We start from the raw sequence: 18,452 nt of genomic DNA, 5'->3' as shown, positions 1-18,452 counted from the left end.
CTCTGGATACCAAATGTTAGCAACTCTACTAGATTGGTTCACAGATAACTTGATTCAGGCAAGGAAAGTACAGGACCTCAGAGGAAAGGGTGGTCAGAATCAGCAATCAAGGGAATAAGGTGCTAGGATATAGGTCTAGAAGGAACTGGAGGAATCCGGATGCAAGAGAGATAGAGAGTTGGGAAGAAGAACAGTAACTAGAGAGAGGTACTATGTTTTCTCATAATTGTTCGATGCCCTTCCTCTTGCCATCCCGGCCCTTTGTACTGGCTTAGCCTTGCCTTTGCTTCTGTCTGACAGCCCGGCCCCACTTGACAGTCCATCTTACACATATCCATGACATTCCATCTTACATATATCCCTGACAGTTGTACACCAAACTCTAACCTCCTCTTAACGAAACACGAGCCGGGGGGGGGGGGGGGGGGGGGGGGGGGCGTTCTCGAAAAAAAAAAGCTATGTACCAAGAGCCAAGAGGTAACAATGTCGTATGACATGCAACGAAAATGCCAAAGAAAAACCAGCCTTGTGTATACAGCGATAGCTATGAAAGCATCAGCAGCCTTACTATTCCTCCAACACCCATGTACAACAATCCTGGAGCTACTCCCTTGTCTAACCTGTGTTTACGAATGTTTCCTGTACTAACATCATCTTTGTTTCTTGCCGCCAGCCAAGATCCGAGAGATTTGAAGCCCTCGGCTAAATGCCTGATTAAAGAGCAATCTCGTCTGGAACTCCGAGACAAATGGGAACCATGCCAGCACCGCCACCGGGACGAAGATGACGATCCCCATCAGGTATTCGTACCCCCTCGAGAGGGCCTTCACAGATCCCCACAGCCCACATGCCTTGATCACCGGTTTACTTGCTTGAGATATCTGGTGTAAAGGTCAGAAACGGATTGGAGTCTGAAATGTTTTCTATAGCAATCAACCGTTTTACAGAAAACATCGAATACTCACAGAGGTACCTTCCAGCTGGCCAATAGTTTAAAGTCATTTTTCATCTCAACAGTTTTTTAGGCATCATACTTAGCATATGACATTTAGGAGATTGAGAAATGAAATTAGAGGGGTGATACTGATGGAGGTACCTGCAGAATGGCCCATCCTGTGGGTGCAAATGCAAGGAAGCTTGCGAATATGTCACCGACTGTAAGATGCAGAACAGTGAAAAGAACTGCCAGTGTTCCAACAGATCCGATGAACAAGAACAATTTGAGAAGCCGGAACATAAGCTGGAAATCCGCACTAAATTTCTTCCTACCCATGGATACCACCTAAAGAAGATTTTGATCAGCAACTTAACAAGGGCAGCTCATTTTGAAGAACTTAAAGAAGACAGTAACTAGATGCACACACAGCATATACATGTATTTCAAAGCTACCAGGGAAATAAAATTCACCTTTAGGACCATCACCACAGCAACAATAACCAGCCAAGAAAGACCGTAAACCTGAAGTCACAAATCATATTTTTAGTGTACAGCCACAATAATAGCGTCGAATAGTTCTCTTAAACAACAAAAGAACTGTGTGGTGGTTTATCCACAAAGCCTTATGTTCATTGAACTCTTTGAAGAAAGAAACTCAAATGAAAAAAGAACTTACAGAGATGCTTTTGTTGCCAGCAGATATATTCAGGTGGTACATGATACCGTATTGGAATATGAAGAATCTGAGAGATAGTATGATTTCCCAGAAACGGCCCAGTAGACCTGTGGACTGTAAATGTTCCTGCTCCTCTTCCCACCAGGATTCCCAAGCCTTGTTAGCAGGAACCCCAATGCCACCTCGACTGCTAATCCATTTGGTCCAGTCATCCCAGTCATCTACTATTTTCTGCCACTCAAAACCTGATGGATTGAAGAGGAATGGAGCAAATAGCCAAGTTATGACCAAGAACCACATGGATGATGTCAGAAGTATATAGGCAGTCGAATCTGTAGCAACATCGCCATACAACTCATAGACTACTAGCAGTAACATCAGCTCAAGCGCTTTCACAAAATGGCTTCTGGAGTACATTCTGTAATTCTCAGCAAACCTTACATGGCGAACAACAAAGCCTCTGCCGGTTGCCCTATATTTTGCACCGCCATGGAGAATTGTGCGGCCAAAATAATGTGACTTGGTCCCAAGGGAGAAAGTGAAGAACACTGAACAAAGCTGAAGTTGCATGATTATGAAATCCCCTAGGGCACTTCTGAAACCTCTTTCTAGCCCAATCTCCATAAACATTGGCAATGCCATCAAAAGACCTAGCTGCACAATAGACTGAGATCCCATAGCCGCTTGAAGTGCACGGTTCCCTCTCATCCGTGCTTGTTTCATAATTGCAAACTCCAGTCCACTTAATGCTAAGTACAGTCTTCCGTACAAGAAAACATAAACTATTATCACAACCATCTGCACAACATTAAGACAAGAACATGAGAAAACATGTGATGGAGGAGAGCTGTTGCTAACAAATACTGTAATGCAAGCTGGTGCCATATATACATTACCATTGAGCTAATATAAAATCCAACAGTTGTAAAATAGCACGAAAGCATCCGGAAGAAGTCAAATCGATGACCAAGCCTGTAGATATCTCTGCTGAGTATCTGCTCCCCATTTCCGCAAGCCACTTTGGCCTCAAAGAGAGAAATTTGATTGAGACCTACATCACGCCCTTTTCCCACTTGGATGTACTCATGATGGGTGACATTTCCTCTTCTTAGAGTCGAGTTGAAACCTGAAAATAATATTCAACTCCATGCATTCAAGAGCAGAAATGGGTAACAAACAGAAATACATGAAGAAAAACTTTTGTTGAGAATGTGCCTGAGCGCACGTTTCATTAAGTCACATACCAGCAAAAATGTCTTCACTTAAATTTATACCACAAGAAGCCTTGCTGATGCCTCCTCTGGTAATATGAAAAATCCTATCGAACACATCAGGATGTCCATAGTGAAAACGTACCCTGCACAGATAATGAAGTGCGTTAGGTACAGAGTATTTAGACTACAAAGTGTGGCGCCTTGTGTCTTCTCAGAAAGTAGCCCAACAGTTTATCCAGTCAACATGCTTAAACTTGAAAAGCTTCAATGCAGAAAAATTTTCAAGCAACTGATCTATTTTCTATTTACTTGTAATCTGAGACATGTTCATGCGTGCTTTCAAGTGCAGAAAGAATATCCTTAGATGATCATCTCGTAATATTTTCCTCAGGAATAGTTGCCATAGATGCTCAGCAGATCCAATATTGTATTGCAACATATAAGACACTCGGTGTTACATCATGATAATAATTCATATTGTTTCATTCCAATATGACATAAGAAAATGATTCATACTTACTTCAATGGATTAGCTAGGACCCTCTGTCCTATTGTCACAAAGCTGGTTTCCTGGTTGCTCATAAACCATGCAAGTGACGACACACTACAATCCACAGTTATCAAAAATTAGTTGCTGGTGTGGAAATTATGATGAAGAAAACACAATGATAACCGCAAAGTTTCAACCTACCCTCCAGTAAATATATGCTCACGCACTCCAAGAATCGTAGGTTGACGGACACCATGGTTTTCATTAAACTCTTCCAGCAAATTTCGCATTTTGAAAGCCTCCTCCAAATAGTTGTCCTGAAGATAATTCATAAATACAACACATATTGCAAGATATACCATGACTTGTACCATAGCCACTCAATTCACCTGATTCATATCAATAGTTTGGAGTGCTTCACCCCGTGTAAAAATGATTGCATGATTTTGATTTTCTGGTTTGCCTTCACCTAATTTTGCTGGTCCTGGCAGTTTTATACGGTATATTTCCTTCACAGATACAAAGTGTACGCATTATTGAAGTTGACACCATAGGTTTGGAATGGTGGAAAATGACTTGTATTCATGGTTAAGCTCACCTGATCATGATTGTCGAGAGCTTTTACTAGAACTGAATAAAAGACCTTCTGCACCTTGTCACCTTCTCTCTCTTCTACTTCATCAATGAATGCCACACGCAGACCAGGGTAACTGTTGTTTCAAATTGAAATTACCTAAGCGATTAGTTTTTTTGTGGGAGACTTCACTATAATTCAATGTTAACTACTGAAATAAAAAAAGCAACCGAAGTAGTCTCCTTAAATTGGAAAAAAAAACATTTTGGATATATCATATCTAGTGATTGGCAAAATGATCTAATTCTTATTTCTTTCTCAGAAGAAACGACTTACTTCACCATCAAGTTCAAGATATCTGTTGCACGTCGATCACCAGATTGTTTCTGATTTCCATATATCTGGCAAGTAGCAACATATGTAAATTTCATGTCTGCTACAGCCTCGAGTTGAGAGGACAAAGATCTTTGGCTTTTCTTCTCCTCCTCTGCTGGATCTGCAACTGCTTTATACCCTTCCAATATCTCTGCAAGAAATACAGAGCACAGATCAGTAGCATTTTTTTGAAGGCACTAAAAAAATGCACCACCTGGAATTTGAACAAGCTTACCAGATTCAGAAGCCATGTCAAGGAACGCTTGAAGCTTCAAAGCCCTCCTATAGTACATCATGCCTCTAACTACTCACATATTAAAAGAAAAACATATATCTGGTAGTTAGCGAAGTCATCTTTATTAGATAAGATAAGGCAGATGATGATCAAATTACCTGTTCTACAGAGTGTCTGCCCTCTAAGAGAAGCCCAATGACGAAGTTGTAGGACATTTTCCTCGTTTCCCCATACTTCACTTTCTCTTTTGCAATTAATTCTTTCCATGAAATTGTTCCATTCATCTACATCAGGAATCAGGATAAAAATGGGGGGAAATTGGTAACATAATAATAAATAATCGAAGCCTCAAGATTGAAGGGAAACCAAAGAGAAATGGAACCTGGATAGATTTTTTGTAGGTAGAATATAATTGATACACCATCTTCATTCTCCAGATCAAGATCACTTTTCGAATATACAGTTTCCTCACTATAGTAAGGAGTCATAACACTGCCAGGTGCATAGAGTGACATAGAATTATGTAGAGTTCAATCTTTTGCACTGAAATTCTTATTACAGAGTACACTTAAACCTAACAGGGTTAAGAGATGTTGTCATGGTGAATTTATACTTTCTGGATATAATACGTTTAAATGCCAAACATACAACATGGTTGATACAGAAAATCAGAAAAGTTTTTTTATGTATTAGATTGCATCTGAAAAAACCATTTGTGTTTCTTCTGTGTTGTTCAAGGGAAAAAAATATTTGTGTTTCTTCAAACAGAAAAGAGTACACTTTGGTCAACACAAGAATAAAAATGGGATCAGGGTTTGGTGATGGTATTTATATTTCCCACATTGGCTATTTGGCTTGTCCCTTTTCTGGACGTATTGTGTTCTACTTGAAATGAATCAACAATAGCCACATTCCAGCCATTGGTTTAAATAACACATATGAAGTAACTTCTTAAAAAAAGACAGAAGAGTAACTTCTGCTCTAGTAAACATCACAACTCAGCCATCAGGTCTGAAATCAGGACTGTCTGAATCGAGCCAGAGCAAAATTGGCAACAGATGTAAAACTCACAGGACTTTAAGAATGTTTCAGAAGCAAACCAGCGTCATTATGACATCACCAGAGGATTTATGATGAAATAATTGATAATTTTGTACGGCAAAGGAAGACCGAAGTTGACTTGGGTAGAGGCAATAAAATGAGACTTGAAAGGATGGAATATACCCAAAGACTTAGCCTTAGATAGGAGTGCTTGGAAGACAGCTATCCACGTGCCTGAACCTTGATTGCTTCTGCTGGGTTTCAACTCTAGCCTACCCCAACTTGTTTGGGACTTAAAGGCTTTGTTGTTGTTGTTGTTTGTTGTTGGCCATTGTCTGGTTTGTTTCACAAAAACTTTTACTGTGGGGATCTCCCCCACAGTTCATTTGTCAAAAAAAGGGTCACCTGCCTCAAATCCAATATCCACACTAACTTGTGCATAGTCCAAATGTAGTTTTTTTTTTCTCTTTATTTGAGGGCACACAGTTTGAGATTCAACTTCATTCCAAAAGTATTCATGTAAACTTGTGAACAACAGATCATCATGATTTTCAATTTTTTCATTTTAGGGAATACTTTTTCAAGAGAAAAAAATTAGGGAATACTAAGCAGAGTTGGGAACAGACTAGGATTCAATCAAAATATTTGAAAGACAGGAAAAAAAATCAAGGTTACAGGGATAGAATACCAGCTAGTTAACACCTAATTGGCCTCATTAAAAATGCATAATAAGTTTAAATGCATAATAAGTTTTAGTTCTCTCATTTTTTAAGAAATTCTTGAACAGGATCTTCTTGCTGCGAGTCAAAAGAAACAGAAGAATTATGATAATGCGCTACCATTAGACACTACAGCAATTTTGCAATATTGTGAACAAGTTGCTATATGAGAATAACCTGAATGAGAGCATTTTGCGTACTCTAGGTGCACGTGGCATGTCCATGAATAGTGAATTAGTGAAAAATGCTATTCTTCGACGAGCTTCTAAATTTGTTGGGACGTCCATTGCAGATTCTTTCACAGTCAAAAGAAGGTACAGTCGCTTAATCTGTAGACAAGTGGAGTTTGTGAACACTGTTATACAAGACAATATACTCTAAGATGCACGCTTGGTAATAAAGGCAATCAACAATTTGCTTATATAACCTGTTCTTCCCACTGTGCTGAAACCGGAGGAGGGAAAACAATTGCAGGCTTTGTACCAGAACCCGCAAAAAGCTGTCTTCTCGGAACTGAATCCTTGTTACCATGACCAAACTCAGCCAGCTCTCTGAAAATGATAAGAGGTAACAATAATTAGTTGCCTATCACATGAAGATGTGTATATAATTATCAGGAGCTCAACAAAGAACCTAATCTCATTAACCATCATATCTCTTGTTATCACTTCTAACATGTCTTGAAGCAACAGCACCACATTATCAAACTTTGAGGAATCTCTTTCTTTCTGCAGGTGACCGTGTAATGTTAGCATCACAATCAATACATGAATTGATCGTCTGTCTTAAAAAGTTGAAACACTGAAATTGCCAAATAGGAGAACATTGAGTAAAGTAGTAAAATTGCATTACCAAGGTAGATACAAGCTCTACAAATTTCTTGCAAAGAACTGGGAGTGCGCTCATTCTAAAGTTGGCAAGGAACGTATTCTTTCCAATATTAGCTTCTATTTCTTTGATTATAATACCAATAATCCTGTTGATGTTAATGAACAAACATTCCAAAAGAGGATCAGCAACTGAACATGGAGTTCAAAGACATAAGTGCACAAACAGCCATGCAGTTGAAGAAGCCAAACACATATGCCTTCAGTACCATTTAGGTTACGTATTTAAAAACAGCTAAAGCTTAATAACTAGAATCATTCCTTTATATTATACATCTATGGTGGTGCTTGTCTGTCCTTCTCCCTGGTTCATTTTGGAATAGTTAGTTCCTGAATATTGAAATATGAATATGTGCATCCATATGCAGATCAGCAAATGTTGGATTCAATATTCTTAGTATAGGATTTGTAACCTTGGCTCAGTGGCTCACACATGCCAAATTACATATAGTAATGTAAAGCTCATATTCTGATATTGATTCTCGAATCATTAGTAAGAGTGAAAATAATTCAGTCCAAGATACTGGTTATATGACTGGAGGCTTGTTTTTTAACGCAATGGCAGGAGCTCTGCCTTTCAATTAAGAAGAAAGCAAAAAAGAGTGAATTACAGGAGTGACAAAGGGGCACACATGACAGCATCCCCCCCCCCCCCCCCCCCCCCCCCCCCAGCCTGCCAGAACACAAGAGACACAGAGTGCCAAAGAGCCAAAAGAAGGCTTCTAGGGAATTTTATCTCCTACAAAGGAACAAGTATATTTGGCTTAGTATGTTGCCAATATTTAGCTACTAGGAAACATGTAAATTAATTTATTATAAAGTGCCTCCAGATAAGCACCTTTGGAACTGATGCTTGTGACAGGCATGGTTTTGCAGACAAAAAGAGTTCAAAGTTTCCTACCACATTTACTTAGCTGGCTTCACATTTACCATTTCTTAAGTTTTTTTTTTCCTGATTGCTCTCTTGTAGAACTTATTTGTGTTCGATCTTAACCATTGTGCCACTAATCTTCTCCTAATACAATGGTTTTTGTGGCATGTCTAAATGAACATAGTAGTATCATTAGAAATAAAAGGATAACAAATACATATAGTGACATTGTTGAAGGAAAAGGTGCCTAGCACCACCTTATTTCCTAGTCTCAAATGGAAGTGCTTATTTCCTAGAGCACTACAGTGGAAGCAAGTTACAGTTTTACAGAAGAATTTCGAGTGACAGTGTTCCTTTTGTCGTGAATAAATATTTGAATAGTATGAAAGAATTCGTTAAAACAAACAGCATGAAAAGAGTGGAAAATATTGGAAGATACCTTTTTTCATTTTCTCCAACTACCAATAAATTAAGAACAAGTTTGAATGACTCATAACATTCCAGTACAGCACATTTCATGTACTCATCAGCACATATACGTTTCCAAAGATCTGAATCTCTAGGTCTAAATTGTGCTGCCATGTCTAAAGCTATAGGTATCTGCATCAAAAAGAATAAATAGCTATCATATGTATTATTAAAAATATGCAAACAAGTTACAAATCTATTTCACCAAACCTTGCTAGCAAGCAAGAACAGCGGCCACTGCATCAATTTGAGGCTGGGGTCTGACGAATAAGGAACCACTAACAAGTCCATCTCCCTATGCATCAAAAGGTTCTCAGCTGCACAGCAACAATAATATTTTCATACTAAACATGAGGTAAGTGCCTCACCTATCACTTATAAGATCTTCTTCCCGGAAACTGCATATTATTTCATTCCACAATTGAGCAAACTTGGCGGCTTCAGTTCTCTTGTTGGGAGAAACCTGTATGTTCAATAACTTATAATAAGAAGTTACCTTAGTTTATTAGGGGAATCATGCCAAAAAATTCAGTCATTTGAAACCTCAGCAAAGCGCTTTGAGAGTGAAAAGCGCCTGTTTCTGCTTTTATCTGAAGGCACCAAATATGTGTTGAAGGCTCCAGGCAAAGAATGGAATCGTGATCTCAGCATTCCCAATGTTCGTATCTAATGCAGATAAATTAACAGCTCATTTAGAAAGTAGATTGGTATTATTCAACTGTTAAATGGTATACACATGTCTAACTATTACAGAAGGCCAATAACATTTTTTTAAAAAGAAAATGAGAACATTAATAGAATGTGGCAACAGTTAAAGGAGTGAATCAGATTGTGTGTGCAACAAGCCATCAGAATAAGTCTCTATGCTGAACTTTATTAATACAATATGAACAGAGTATATGTCATTAAATAAAACAACAAAAACCTTGAAAATTGATCATAAAAGAGATAAAGAGACCAGTAAGCCAGAAAACAGATCCTTACAAACATAAAATTGCCTTGTGAAATTCAATTGAATTTTAAGGCTGCAGAAGCATTTCAACTGTTAGGACATTTCAGTAAGATTTTTCCATACAGAACATGTTTTGCATAAAACTTTGTTATATTGTATACAAATTGTTTCATTTGTAAAGTTAAAGCTTATTGGTTAATGCAACTCCCTGTGATTTTAATTTATTCAATTACCCACTTAATACAGAAGTCATTGCAAAAAAAGAATCATTTGGTAATCAAACTCTCTACACATTTTAATGCTCGACAAGTAACATAGACAAATTTAGGTTCATTATTACCTCCCCAAGTCGCCCAAGTGCTCCAGTCATGCCACCAAATATTGTAGAGAAGATGGCGTACCAAATCTGTGTATCCATCAAATAGACCTGCAATAGTTAAAGGCAACAAAAATGAATATTAGGGTTATAGTTCATGTTTCAAATCAAAGGAGAAGAATAAGACAAATATTACTAGCCAGATAATATATATACAAGTCGGGTAAGTAAATCAAAGGCTATGAATAAGATGATAAGTAAATCAAAGGTGATGAATAAGATGATATTACTATACAGATAATATATATATATATATATATATATATATATATATATATATATAAGTTGGGTAAGTACATACAAGTAGAACAGGAGCCCAGAGCGACATGATGGCACCAATATTATAGGATGCTGCGAAGGTAATAGTTTTATATTATATAAAGGAAAGGAGTCCCTCAATGAAGACCCTACCCAAAAAATAAAGAATGAATGAAGGAAATAATCAATTACCATTTGGAAAAAATTCATGCCACTCATAACGAATATTATGAACACCCATTACGTCCTTTGTTGGTTTTATCAGAGGTTGAATCTGCAAATTAAGATGAGTTTTAGATCCAGCACATAAAAGAATCATTGCAAAACATCTAATTATAGAACTTACTTGGACAAAGTAGCTGAACGAAAATTTGGAGCATAACAGCAAAATCCAAAAAAATGTATACCTTTGAATTGAACAGAAGAGAATAAGCATCTCAAGAGAGAAGACTAGTAATAATAAATAAATATTGAAAATAAACAAAGAGTATATTAACTTACTTAAAAAGTGAAACTTGGCTTTCGTGCATTCCACGGCCAACGTAAATTCGTTTCTGCAATTTTTTGTGCAATTGGGATGGTATAACAAGTGTATGGAACAATAAATGGTGCATGGAATTATTTTTATGCAGCAAAACCAAGGAGAAATCTCCGAAACAGACTTTCTAAAGAAATCTCACATTGCTTGGGTGCATGCTATGGAAATAGTTAAGTGTACAGAATGTTTTGACCGACTTGACTGTGGAAGCATTTATGCAAACATTTTCAGATACTGCTGATTAGACATCTACATTTGCTGAAGTAGCACATAATATGACCTCCTTTATTAATTATGTTGCTCTAACAAATGCAATAGGTAATGCTTGGCTGAAGAAATATTGTTAGAGAAGAGAATTGCAGTATGCTTTGAAGAACTATACAATTACCAAAACCACACTTAATCAGACAAAAGTCAAAAGATGAGATAATTTCTTCCTTTACACTCGTAGTCCTTTGACATTTTTTTATGGGACTGTTTTATGAGCTAACTCTTGTCCAAGTCCAACTACAAACACTAGGATGCCTGACAGATAACACGAGATTGGCATATAGTGGGCATAACAATCCAAATTGACAATAATTCACGATACTCTTGTAAATTTGACTGTCATTCGAATAATCAAAGAAATGATCAAATGCATTTTTGCAAGATTGACCAAATTACAGATCTAGGGAATCTATGAACAAGAGCATGAATAAGTCAGTGACCAAATGCATTCCTTTGCAAAATCAATTGAATCCTGTCCAAATAATAGCTTAAGACTTTGCCAAGTAAAAATTTGTTGTCTCACAGCAGAAACTTTGGGAAGAGCTTTTTACAAACATGTTGCATAAGTAATTTTTGAAAATATATATACAACAAAAATAAAGAGACTAGATTGAATTGAATACCTGAGACCACCACAAAAGCAGTCTAACAATATGCCAGTCTGAATTTTCTATCCACCTTCGGAACATTGGAAACAGGAAGAGTGCTGCACTAAGGATATTAGGTATTAGGTACACTGCCACAGCCAGGATATATAGAGGTGGCACCCCTTTGACATAACGGAGATATTTATCTAAATCCTTGAGTGGTAATAAGTTGACTTTAGATGCTGTGCTAATGTAGAAAAATGGAAGAACCACAGCCCACACGGCACTAACTATCATCTTCAGAATACTTCTCAAGATGTCAACGAACTTGCATCTATGACTGCCAGGAAAGTTCAGAATTAAGTCCAAAATGCCTGCCATCAATTATAGAAAAAGGTCAGTCATACTTTGAACTAGAAACATTTCTTAACGTAATGGCAGGAGCTCTGCGTTTCAAATAAGGAGGAAGAAAGTGTAATATTGTGTTAAAATATCTGAGGACACGTAAGCTCCAAATTCAACAGAACATGACCGCTCCATGCTACATATAATTCTCAAGACAGATGACATGAACTGATGATATTGGAAATTTTTGGGGATCAGTAGAAGGTATCAGCAGAAGGTTGGACAAGCGATTTTTTTTAACAAAAAACGAATTCACCAACTGAAAAGTTGTAAGTGGTAAGGCTAACAGATATTATCAGATGTTCTACAGATTCCTTCTAGCAATAATTAGATATCAGTCATTAGTCCGCATTTGAATTCCATTATTTGTTCAGGATCTATTAACTGAGAAGTTCATCTGACACCGTTTTAACAATGAAGACAAATTCAAATAGTTCATTCCACCCTAAAAAACACACTTTGTCAATCACTTTACAGAAGGTTAAAATACAAAGAGTGAATTAAAGAACATAAGGCAACAATGGCTTTGGTTTCCATAAAGATATATAGTTCAGAAAAACTTGCTGCCTATCATGTTGATATGTACATATTTAAGAAAAATTTTGGTCAGCAAAAGAATGTTAAACGAGATTGTTTAACGGGTGTGTCCATGCAAAAATACTAACCCCAGCCATGGAATCGGCTTGTAATCGGATCTTTTTTTTCTATCTATCAATGAAATGACACGCAGCTCTCCTGTGCGTTCGAGAGAAAAAAAAAAAAGGCATGTTAAAGGGGAACATACTTTGGAGGAACTGTAGAAATGCTGCGGTGACGAATACACTAGATAGAGAATACAAAAGGTCTTTCCGAAGGATTTCGGTCACTGAATAATCATTCCAGGCAAAAATCAGCATTGCCTGTTCAATAAGTCACTAGAAGATTAGCAGGTGTCAAACTGTAGTCAAGATAAAAGAACATCCATATGCAGTTTCAGTACAGTACCTGTAGAGCCAAAATGTAGAAAGTCCACATTCGGTCAAAACTTCGGAAGATGTGCCAAAATGTTCTAGTCTCAACAAAATTTGTCTTCCCCGTACTTTTTGTGGAATCCTTTTGTGGTGAGCTTCCAGCCTATAAATAACGTTTGTCAGAAAGCAATTCCCAATCAAATTTCTTGGCAAGAGATATTGGCTGAAACCATATGGATATCAAATTTATACCGTTGTTACAGGCCTTGAGTCATGCACGGATTTGAAAAAGTCACCATCATCCCGCATAGGCCACCCAAGTGAGAAGCAATCAGATGTCCTGAGTGAAACAGAGTAGGACTTGTTAGTTGTTACACAACGCGAAGGACTGGTTATCCATAGAGCAGAGAAGAAATATTTCCCTTTTATAGAAGAATGGCTAGAGCGCCCATTGTGATCTTTTTAATATTCTTTGTGTCCTTTTTTTGTTTCATGAATTCTGTTGCTTACACACTCTTTTTTAATTCTATTATTAATATATTTTAACCAGTAGGGGGCTACCCCTCCTGTTTCTTAAAAAAAAACACAACATGAAGGAGCAGATATGTACTAAGTAAGAAAATAAAGCAGTGAACAGACCAGAAGTACTCATTTAGATCATCATAGTTAGACCACGCAGAATGTGGCGTCTTCCCATGTTGTGATTTGCCTGCCTCCTGCAAATAATCACAATTGTTCGTATTTAACAAAACTAATTGCGCATTTTTCTATGTGATGATTTATCAAAGTACCTTTCTGATGACTCTATAGAAAGGCGTAACTACTTTCTTCAAGAATGCCTCCTCATCCCCACCATAAGATGGCCTGATATTCTCCCCAGTCACAATACTAACATTTCCAGCTAGCAGACCATGCAGCTCATATGCCATCTGAGCAAATCGAAGATGGCATGTCACAGTGTATAAACTTTATTGCACCGAGCTTTGCCACAAAATATGATAATTAAAAAAGTGTATCATACATTATGGAAGATGTAGCAAAGACACTCCGGCATAAATCTGATATTTGCTGCTTCACCCCATATAAGAAGATAAAGACCTAGGTATAGAATCTTCCGCTGCTGAATTTCCTGTGGTTGTGCGCCTTGAGGAAATCTGCAGTCGCAAGATCATCAGTACCATTTACAGTAAGAGTATTTTTTCTCTGATAACAATTGTAAGGAATATTACACCTTAAACTATGCTTCCGTGACAAAAATTTGCACCACTTCCTGTAATTGTTGAATAGCTTAGTCATGACCACATCAACAGCTCGGTCATCAAGCTGTTCGAATGATAAAGAAAAATTCCAGTTAACTGAGAGGCATGAAAAACAAAGGGCTTGATTAGTATTCTCTAGTAATACACTTGAGGCACATGCATCCAATCTAATACCCAATCAGTTGTGTAATGTGTCTGTGTGTGTTTGGACTGAGCTATAGTTATATTCTTCACCATATGATAGACTGCAACTAGTCAATAATCATCTCACATTTTATATGCAGCTATTTCAAAACTCAGTTAATCTGATGCCATGGCACGTTTCTAGCCAACAAAATTTACTTCAGGAGACTTACAAGTTCGACAACAGAAGAATAGTCGCATAATATATCAAATTTTTCACATCTTTATGGTCAAGCCACCAAAATGAATTGTGCAAAAGAGCAAACCTTGCTGAGTGGATCGGGCTTTGGCTCGAGCCTAATGTGGACATTAGCAAGGAGGAGAATCAAATGCTCTCTTTGATTCCGCACACTATCTCGCTGCACATAAGAAGAAAGCTAATGTTAGATACAAATGTTTTTTTTTTAGGGGATGTTAGATACAAATGTAACCAGGCTTTACTAGGAATATGACCAAAATGATCCATATTCTATCTACAGTAGCACAGGACCAAAATTCCCATAGTAATAAAAAGAGCAAGCAAACTGAAATAGAACCAGAAGACCTGAAAGCCAAACATAGCTCTCAACCAATCCAACAAATCAAGGTCGCCACCCTTCTGCCTCTGCGGCTCGAATGTTGAAGGCCAGGTCAAGCCCCGAATGTTCCGCAGGGCTGCAACTGCTGCTTTGATCTGTTAATATTGCACTATTTCATTAAATCAGTACAACGGCGTTATTCTTTTAGAGCAAATGCATTCCACAGTTATGGATTGTACATACCTCCTCCAGCTGCATGATGGACTGGGATGCACTGGCGGCATCAAGGGGGAGGATATTGAATGGTGTGTAGATGTCTTTCTTCTCTTGCACATCCTTGTGCAAGCGAATAATCTGTGCAGGGGAATATTAGAGAAACTCATTAGATATATTGCAATAGAACTAATCAGAATAGATGGCAAACACGAACCTCAGGATTGAGCTCCTCGACTTTCTCATTTTTATTGACGGCGCAGAGTACCTCGAAGAGGACTCCAGCGGTCTGGTAGGCCTTCCCAAGTTGAGCCCTGCAAGCGGCATTGACATGGGACATGATACGCATGGGTAGGATTAGATTTATACATACATTGGAGAGCTCTGGTTGGAAACTTGGGAATTACCTGTCAGCTTGTTCCCCTTTGTCAAGTGCACGAACATAGTTCTCGTAGTACTGTTGGTAAAAACTCTCAATCTCGCGAGCATCACTTTTCTTCACACGCTTAGCAAGACTAGGGCTATTATCCTGTGTTGTTGCAAAAGAGTGAAAAAAATACATTCTCAATAGTTCAAGAGCAAGTTGTGAAAGATATAACAAAACTAATACAGTATTTGGTTTGAGGAATCTTTCCATTCTAGTAAAAATCAAAAGGCAAGCTATTATCATGTGTTGTTTCAACATAATGTACCTTCATTTTTTAGGCTCACACAGGCACATATATTGTTCAAGACGAGGGCCACTTTATCAGTGCCAAAACCTACCATATATATGTTGCACATAAAGAGAGCTAAAATGAACGAAAAAATTTCTAATTGATATGATGCTTGAACTACATGTTTAATAGTTCAATAAAATAGTAAAAAAAACATTGCTAATACACACAAAAATAAATATTTCATTCAGTAGTGCAATTAAATAGTTAAGGATATTGTATGGTACACACAAAAATAAATGTTTCATTCAGTTGTGTGTGGGTGGGGTGGGGTGGTGTGGGCGTGTGTGGCGGGGGGGGGGGGGGGGGGGGGGGGGGGGGGGGGGAGATAATAAGACGTCATTTTCATTTTAAACGATCTATAAATTTAAATTGATGATTGAACTTTCAACAAATTGAATGAATAGAGTAAAGCTACAAACAGCAGGAACTGGAAATTAGGGAGTAGACTGTAGACATTAGAGAAAAAATACTTAAATTTGGAGGGTGTCGGCGTGTAGCTATAATGGAGCAGACGTGTACAGGAGTGGAACTGTGTGAAGGCCAGAGATCCAAAATGGAGCTGCCGGCCTACGCCTTGTGGGCTATCTCAGTGCTGCAATGCTGTCAGGGGCTCAGGGCCCAGGGCGGCGCGGCGCCCCTGCTCCGGCTGCGCCCTGCCACTTGCTACCGATCGGCTTACACGAGAATGACAGTGTGAGCACAGAGCAGGGAACAGGCGGACAGGCCAGCAATCCGAGATGAGTTATCGAGGACTGAGGGCGTCAGGCCGGCGGTGGTCGATGGTGGTGGGAGCGAGCGAAAGGGGCGATCGGAGCTATGGTGTCGGCGTCGGAAGGGGCAAGGTTCCCGTTCCCCCTCGTTGGACTTGGACCTGATATTTCATATGGGCCAAAAATCTATACATGGTAATAGGAGTTCTCGGGTCACGACTAGGGCCATGGCCCTAGTCGCCCTAGGCCCAGGCCCGCCGTCACCAGCAATGTTTTCAGAATTATTATCCAACTGTGACGAATTTGACAGCAGAGTACAGATTACAATACTGGCAAGCTAAAAACAACAAGCAATAAACGAACTGAAATGAATAAACACAAAGGAGAACACCGTACCACATACACTATAGCATGCAAGACAATATGGAGCAAGGGTGTGTCTCACCTTCTCAAGACGTTGGAGCAGAGCTGTCTTGAACTGCCTAACGCCACGGCCGATGGAGTTTTGATCCAGCCGGTGCGCCTTCTCGAAGGCATAGAACCGACCTAATTTCACAGGGAAACTATATATCAAGATGAAAGCATCAAAAGGCTAACAACTTGCAACTATCTTGCAGGAAGTACCACAAGCCTATTATCCAATGCAAGTCTCAATTCCAGTAACGAGATACTATTCTAGCCAAACCGATCTGGACATCAGTTTATTATTTAAACAAAAAATAAATGTACGCGCCTATTCTATCCAAGTCTCAAATTCCAGTAACGAGATACTATTCATGGCAATCTGACTGCAAACTGGTTTATACAAAACCGAGAAAGTATGGGCAGGACCGCAGGACAATCATATAGTGCATCCAATCTGTGCTCTGAAAGACAAATTGCCCCCGAAACGAACAATTGATGCATACGGATGGCCACATAGAAAACGAACTATGTTACGTGCGGGTGTGAACATACTCCGAAATTTCCTCTCCGAAGCAGGGAGACGTGGCTAAACTAGAAGAGTTCGTAGAGAAACCACATCAACTCTTTGTCTGAACACACTCGGATGATCACAACGATTCAGCAAAACCTCTTCGAAAATCACGAATCAAGGCGTGCATGTGGCCCAAAAATTCTCAGAATAAACTCGTCGAAACGCACGAACCAAAAAAGTTCGAAGCAGACAACCAGGCTAAAAGTTCATCAGGAGCGCTCGATTAATTCATTTCGTCGCGAAATTCAGACCAAACGCGTCAAAACCGCACGCGAGTGCACCACAATAATTCCCGAGAGCAGGAATGCAACATACAGAGGTAGGCGACCCGGGGGCGCTCGTGCTCGATCTCGGCCGCGACACGCAGGATGGGCGCGATGCTGTTGAGCGTGGATGGGACGACTTCGTTGTCGAAGACCTCCATGGAGAAGGTGGCCATGCCCGCACCCCTCGACCCGCGGCGGTTGAGCCCCGACCCGAGCGCGGACGTGGGCGTCACCGGCTCGTTTCCCGCGGCGTGCCCCGCCGCAGCCGACGACGGCGGCGGCGGCGGCGGCTCGTCCCCGCCACCGCGCGGCGCCGTCATCTTCGCCGCCGCTCCACCACCACCACCCCGCGCACGCTCTCCAGGCGATCCTCCTCCTGCTGCATTGGGCTAGGGTTAGCGCCAGAGAATAGGGGGATTCGGGCGGGGAGAGAGGGAACGGACACAAACCCCAAACCGCGAGGCCGCCGCGACCGCGAACGCTTCGCCGCCTTCCGGCTCCGCCTCGGCTCGCCTTCTCGGGGAAACAAACGGAGGTGACAGGGGAGACGGGTGAAGAAATAGAGGGAGCGGTCTTGCGTGCCCGTCGTTATTTATACTTCGATCCGACGGCTCAGATGAGCTTCTTCTGGGGAAAGCGGGCCGCGGAGGAGATCAGAGCCGTCGGACCGGTTGATGGCTGAGCTCCGCCGCTTGGTGAGGCGGTCGCTCTGCCTGGACGGTGAGCCGAGCGTCGAGGCGGGCCGTTGGAACACATCCCGCCTTTTGTCACTTAACAATTCAGTT

At 39.8% G+C, this 18,452-nt stretch overlaps 1 protein-coding gene across 1 annotated transcript; it reads right to left on the bottom strand.

The window, feature by feature from the left end:
• Positions 1–507: 507 nt before the first annotated feature.
• On the bottom strand, positions 508–18,228 carry LOC136521025 (callose synthase 5-like). Its single transcript, XM_066514745.1, has 43 exons — positions 18,117–18,228; positions 17,717–18,046; positions 16,871–16,971; positions 15,404–15,525; positions 15,214–15,310; positions 15,027–15,137; positions 14,810–14,938; positions 14,532–14,624; positions 14,055–14,146; positions 13,845–13,977; positions 13,615–13,752; positions 13,463–13,539; positions 13,076–13,163; positions 12,858–12,986; positions 12,658–12,772; positions 11,505–11,842; positions 10,575–10,627; positions 10,420–10,480; positions 10,266–10,347; positions 10,117–10,166; positions 9,780–9,866; positions 9,031–9,153; positions 8,856–8,950; positions 8,698–8,782; positions 8,459–8,619; positions 7,114–7,237; positions 6,895–6,989; positions 6,689–6,812; positions 6,439–6,590; positions 4,884–4,993; positions 4,660–4,785; positions 4,502–4,570; positions 4,228–4,417; positions 3,916–4,027; positions 3,707–3,826; positions 3,519–3,634; positions 3,348–3,431; positions 2,858–2,970; positions 2,510–2,739; positions 1,614–2,411; positions 1,409–1,459; positions 1,097–1,282; positions 508–881 (listed from the first exon to the last, which is right to left on the bottom strand). Exons 2-43 carry the CDS (start codon positions 17,985–17,987, stop codon positions 651–653), a joined length of 5,862 nt encoding a protein of 1,953 aa, XP_066370842.1. The 5' UTR covers positions 17,988–18,046; positions 18,117–18,228; the 3' UTR covers positions 508–650.
• Positions 18,229–18,452: the final 224 nt, after the last annotated feature.

The sequence above is a fragment of the Miscanthus floridulus genome, chromosome 18, assembly GCF_019320115.1.
Source record: "Miscanthus floridulus cultivar M001 chromosome 18, ASM1932011v1, whole genome shotgun sequence".
Taxonomy (NCBI): domain Eukaryota; kingdom Viridiplantae; phylum Streptophyta; class Magnoliopsida; order Poales; family Poaceae; genus Miscanthus; species Miscanthus floridulus.
This window is presented reverse-complemented; position numbering and strand designations above follow the sequence as displayed.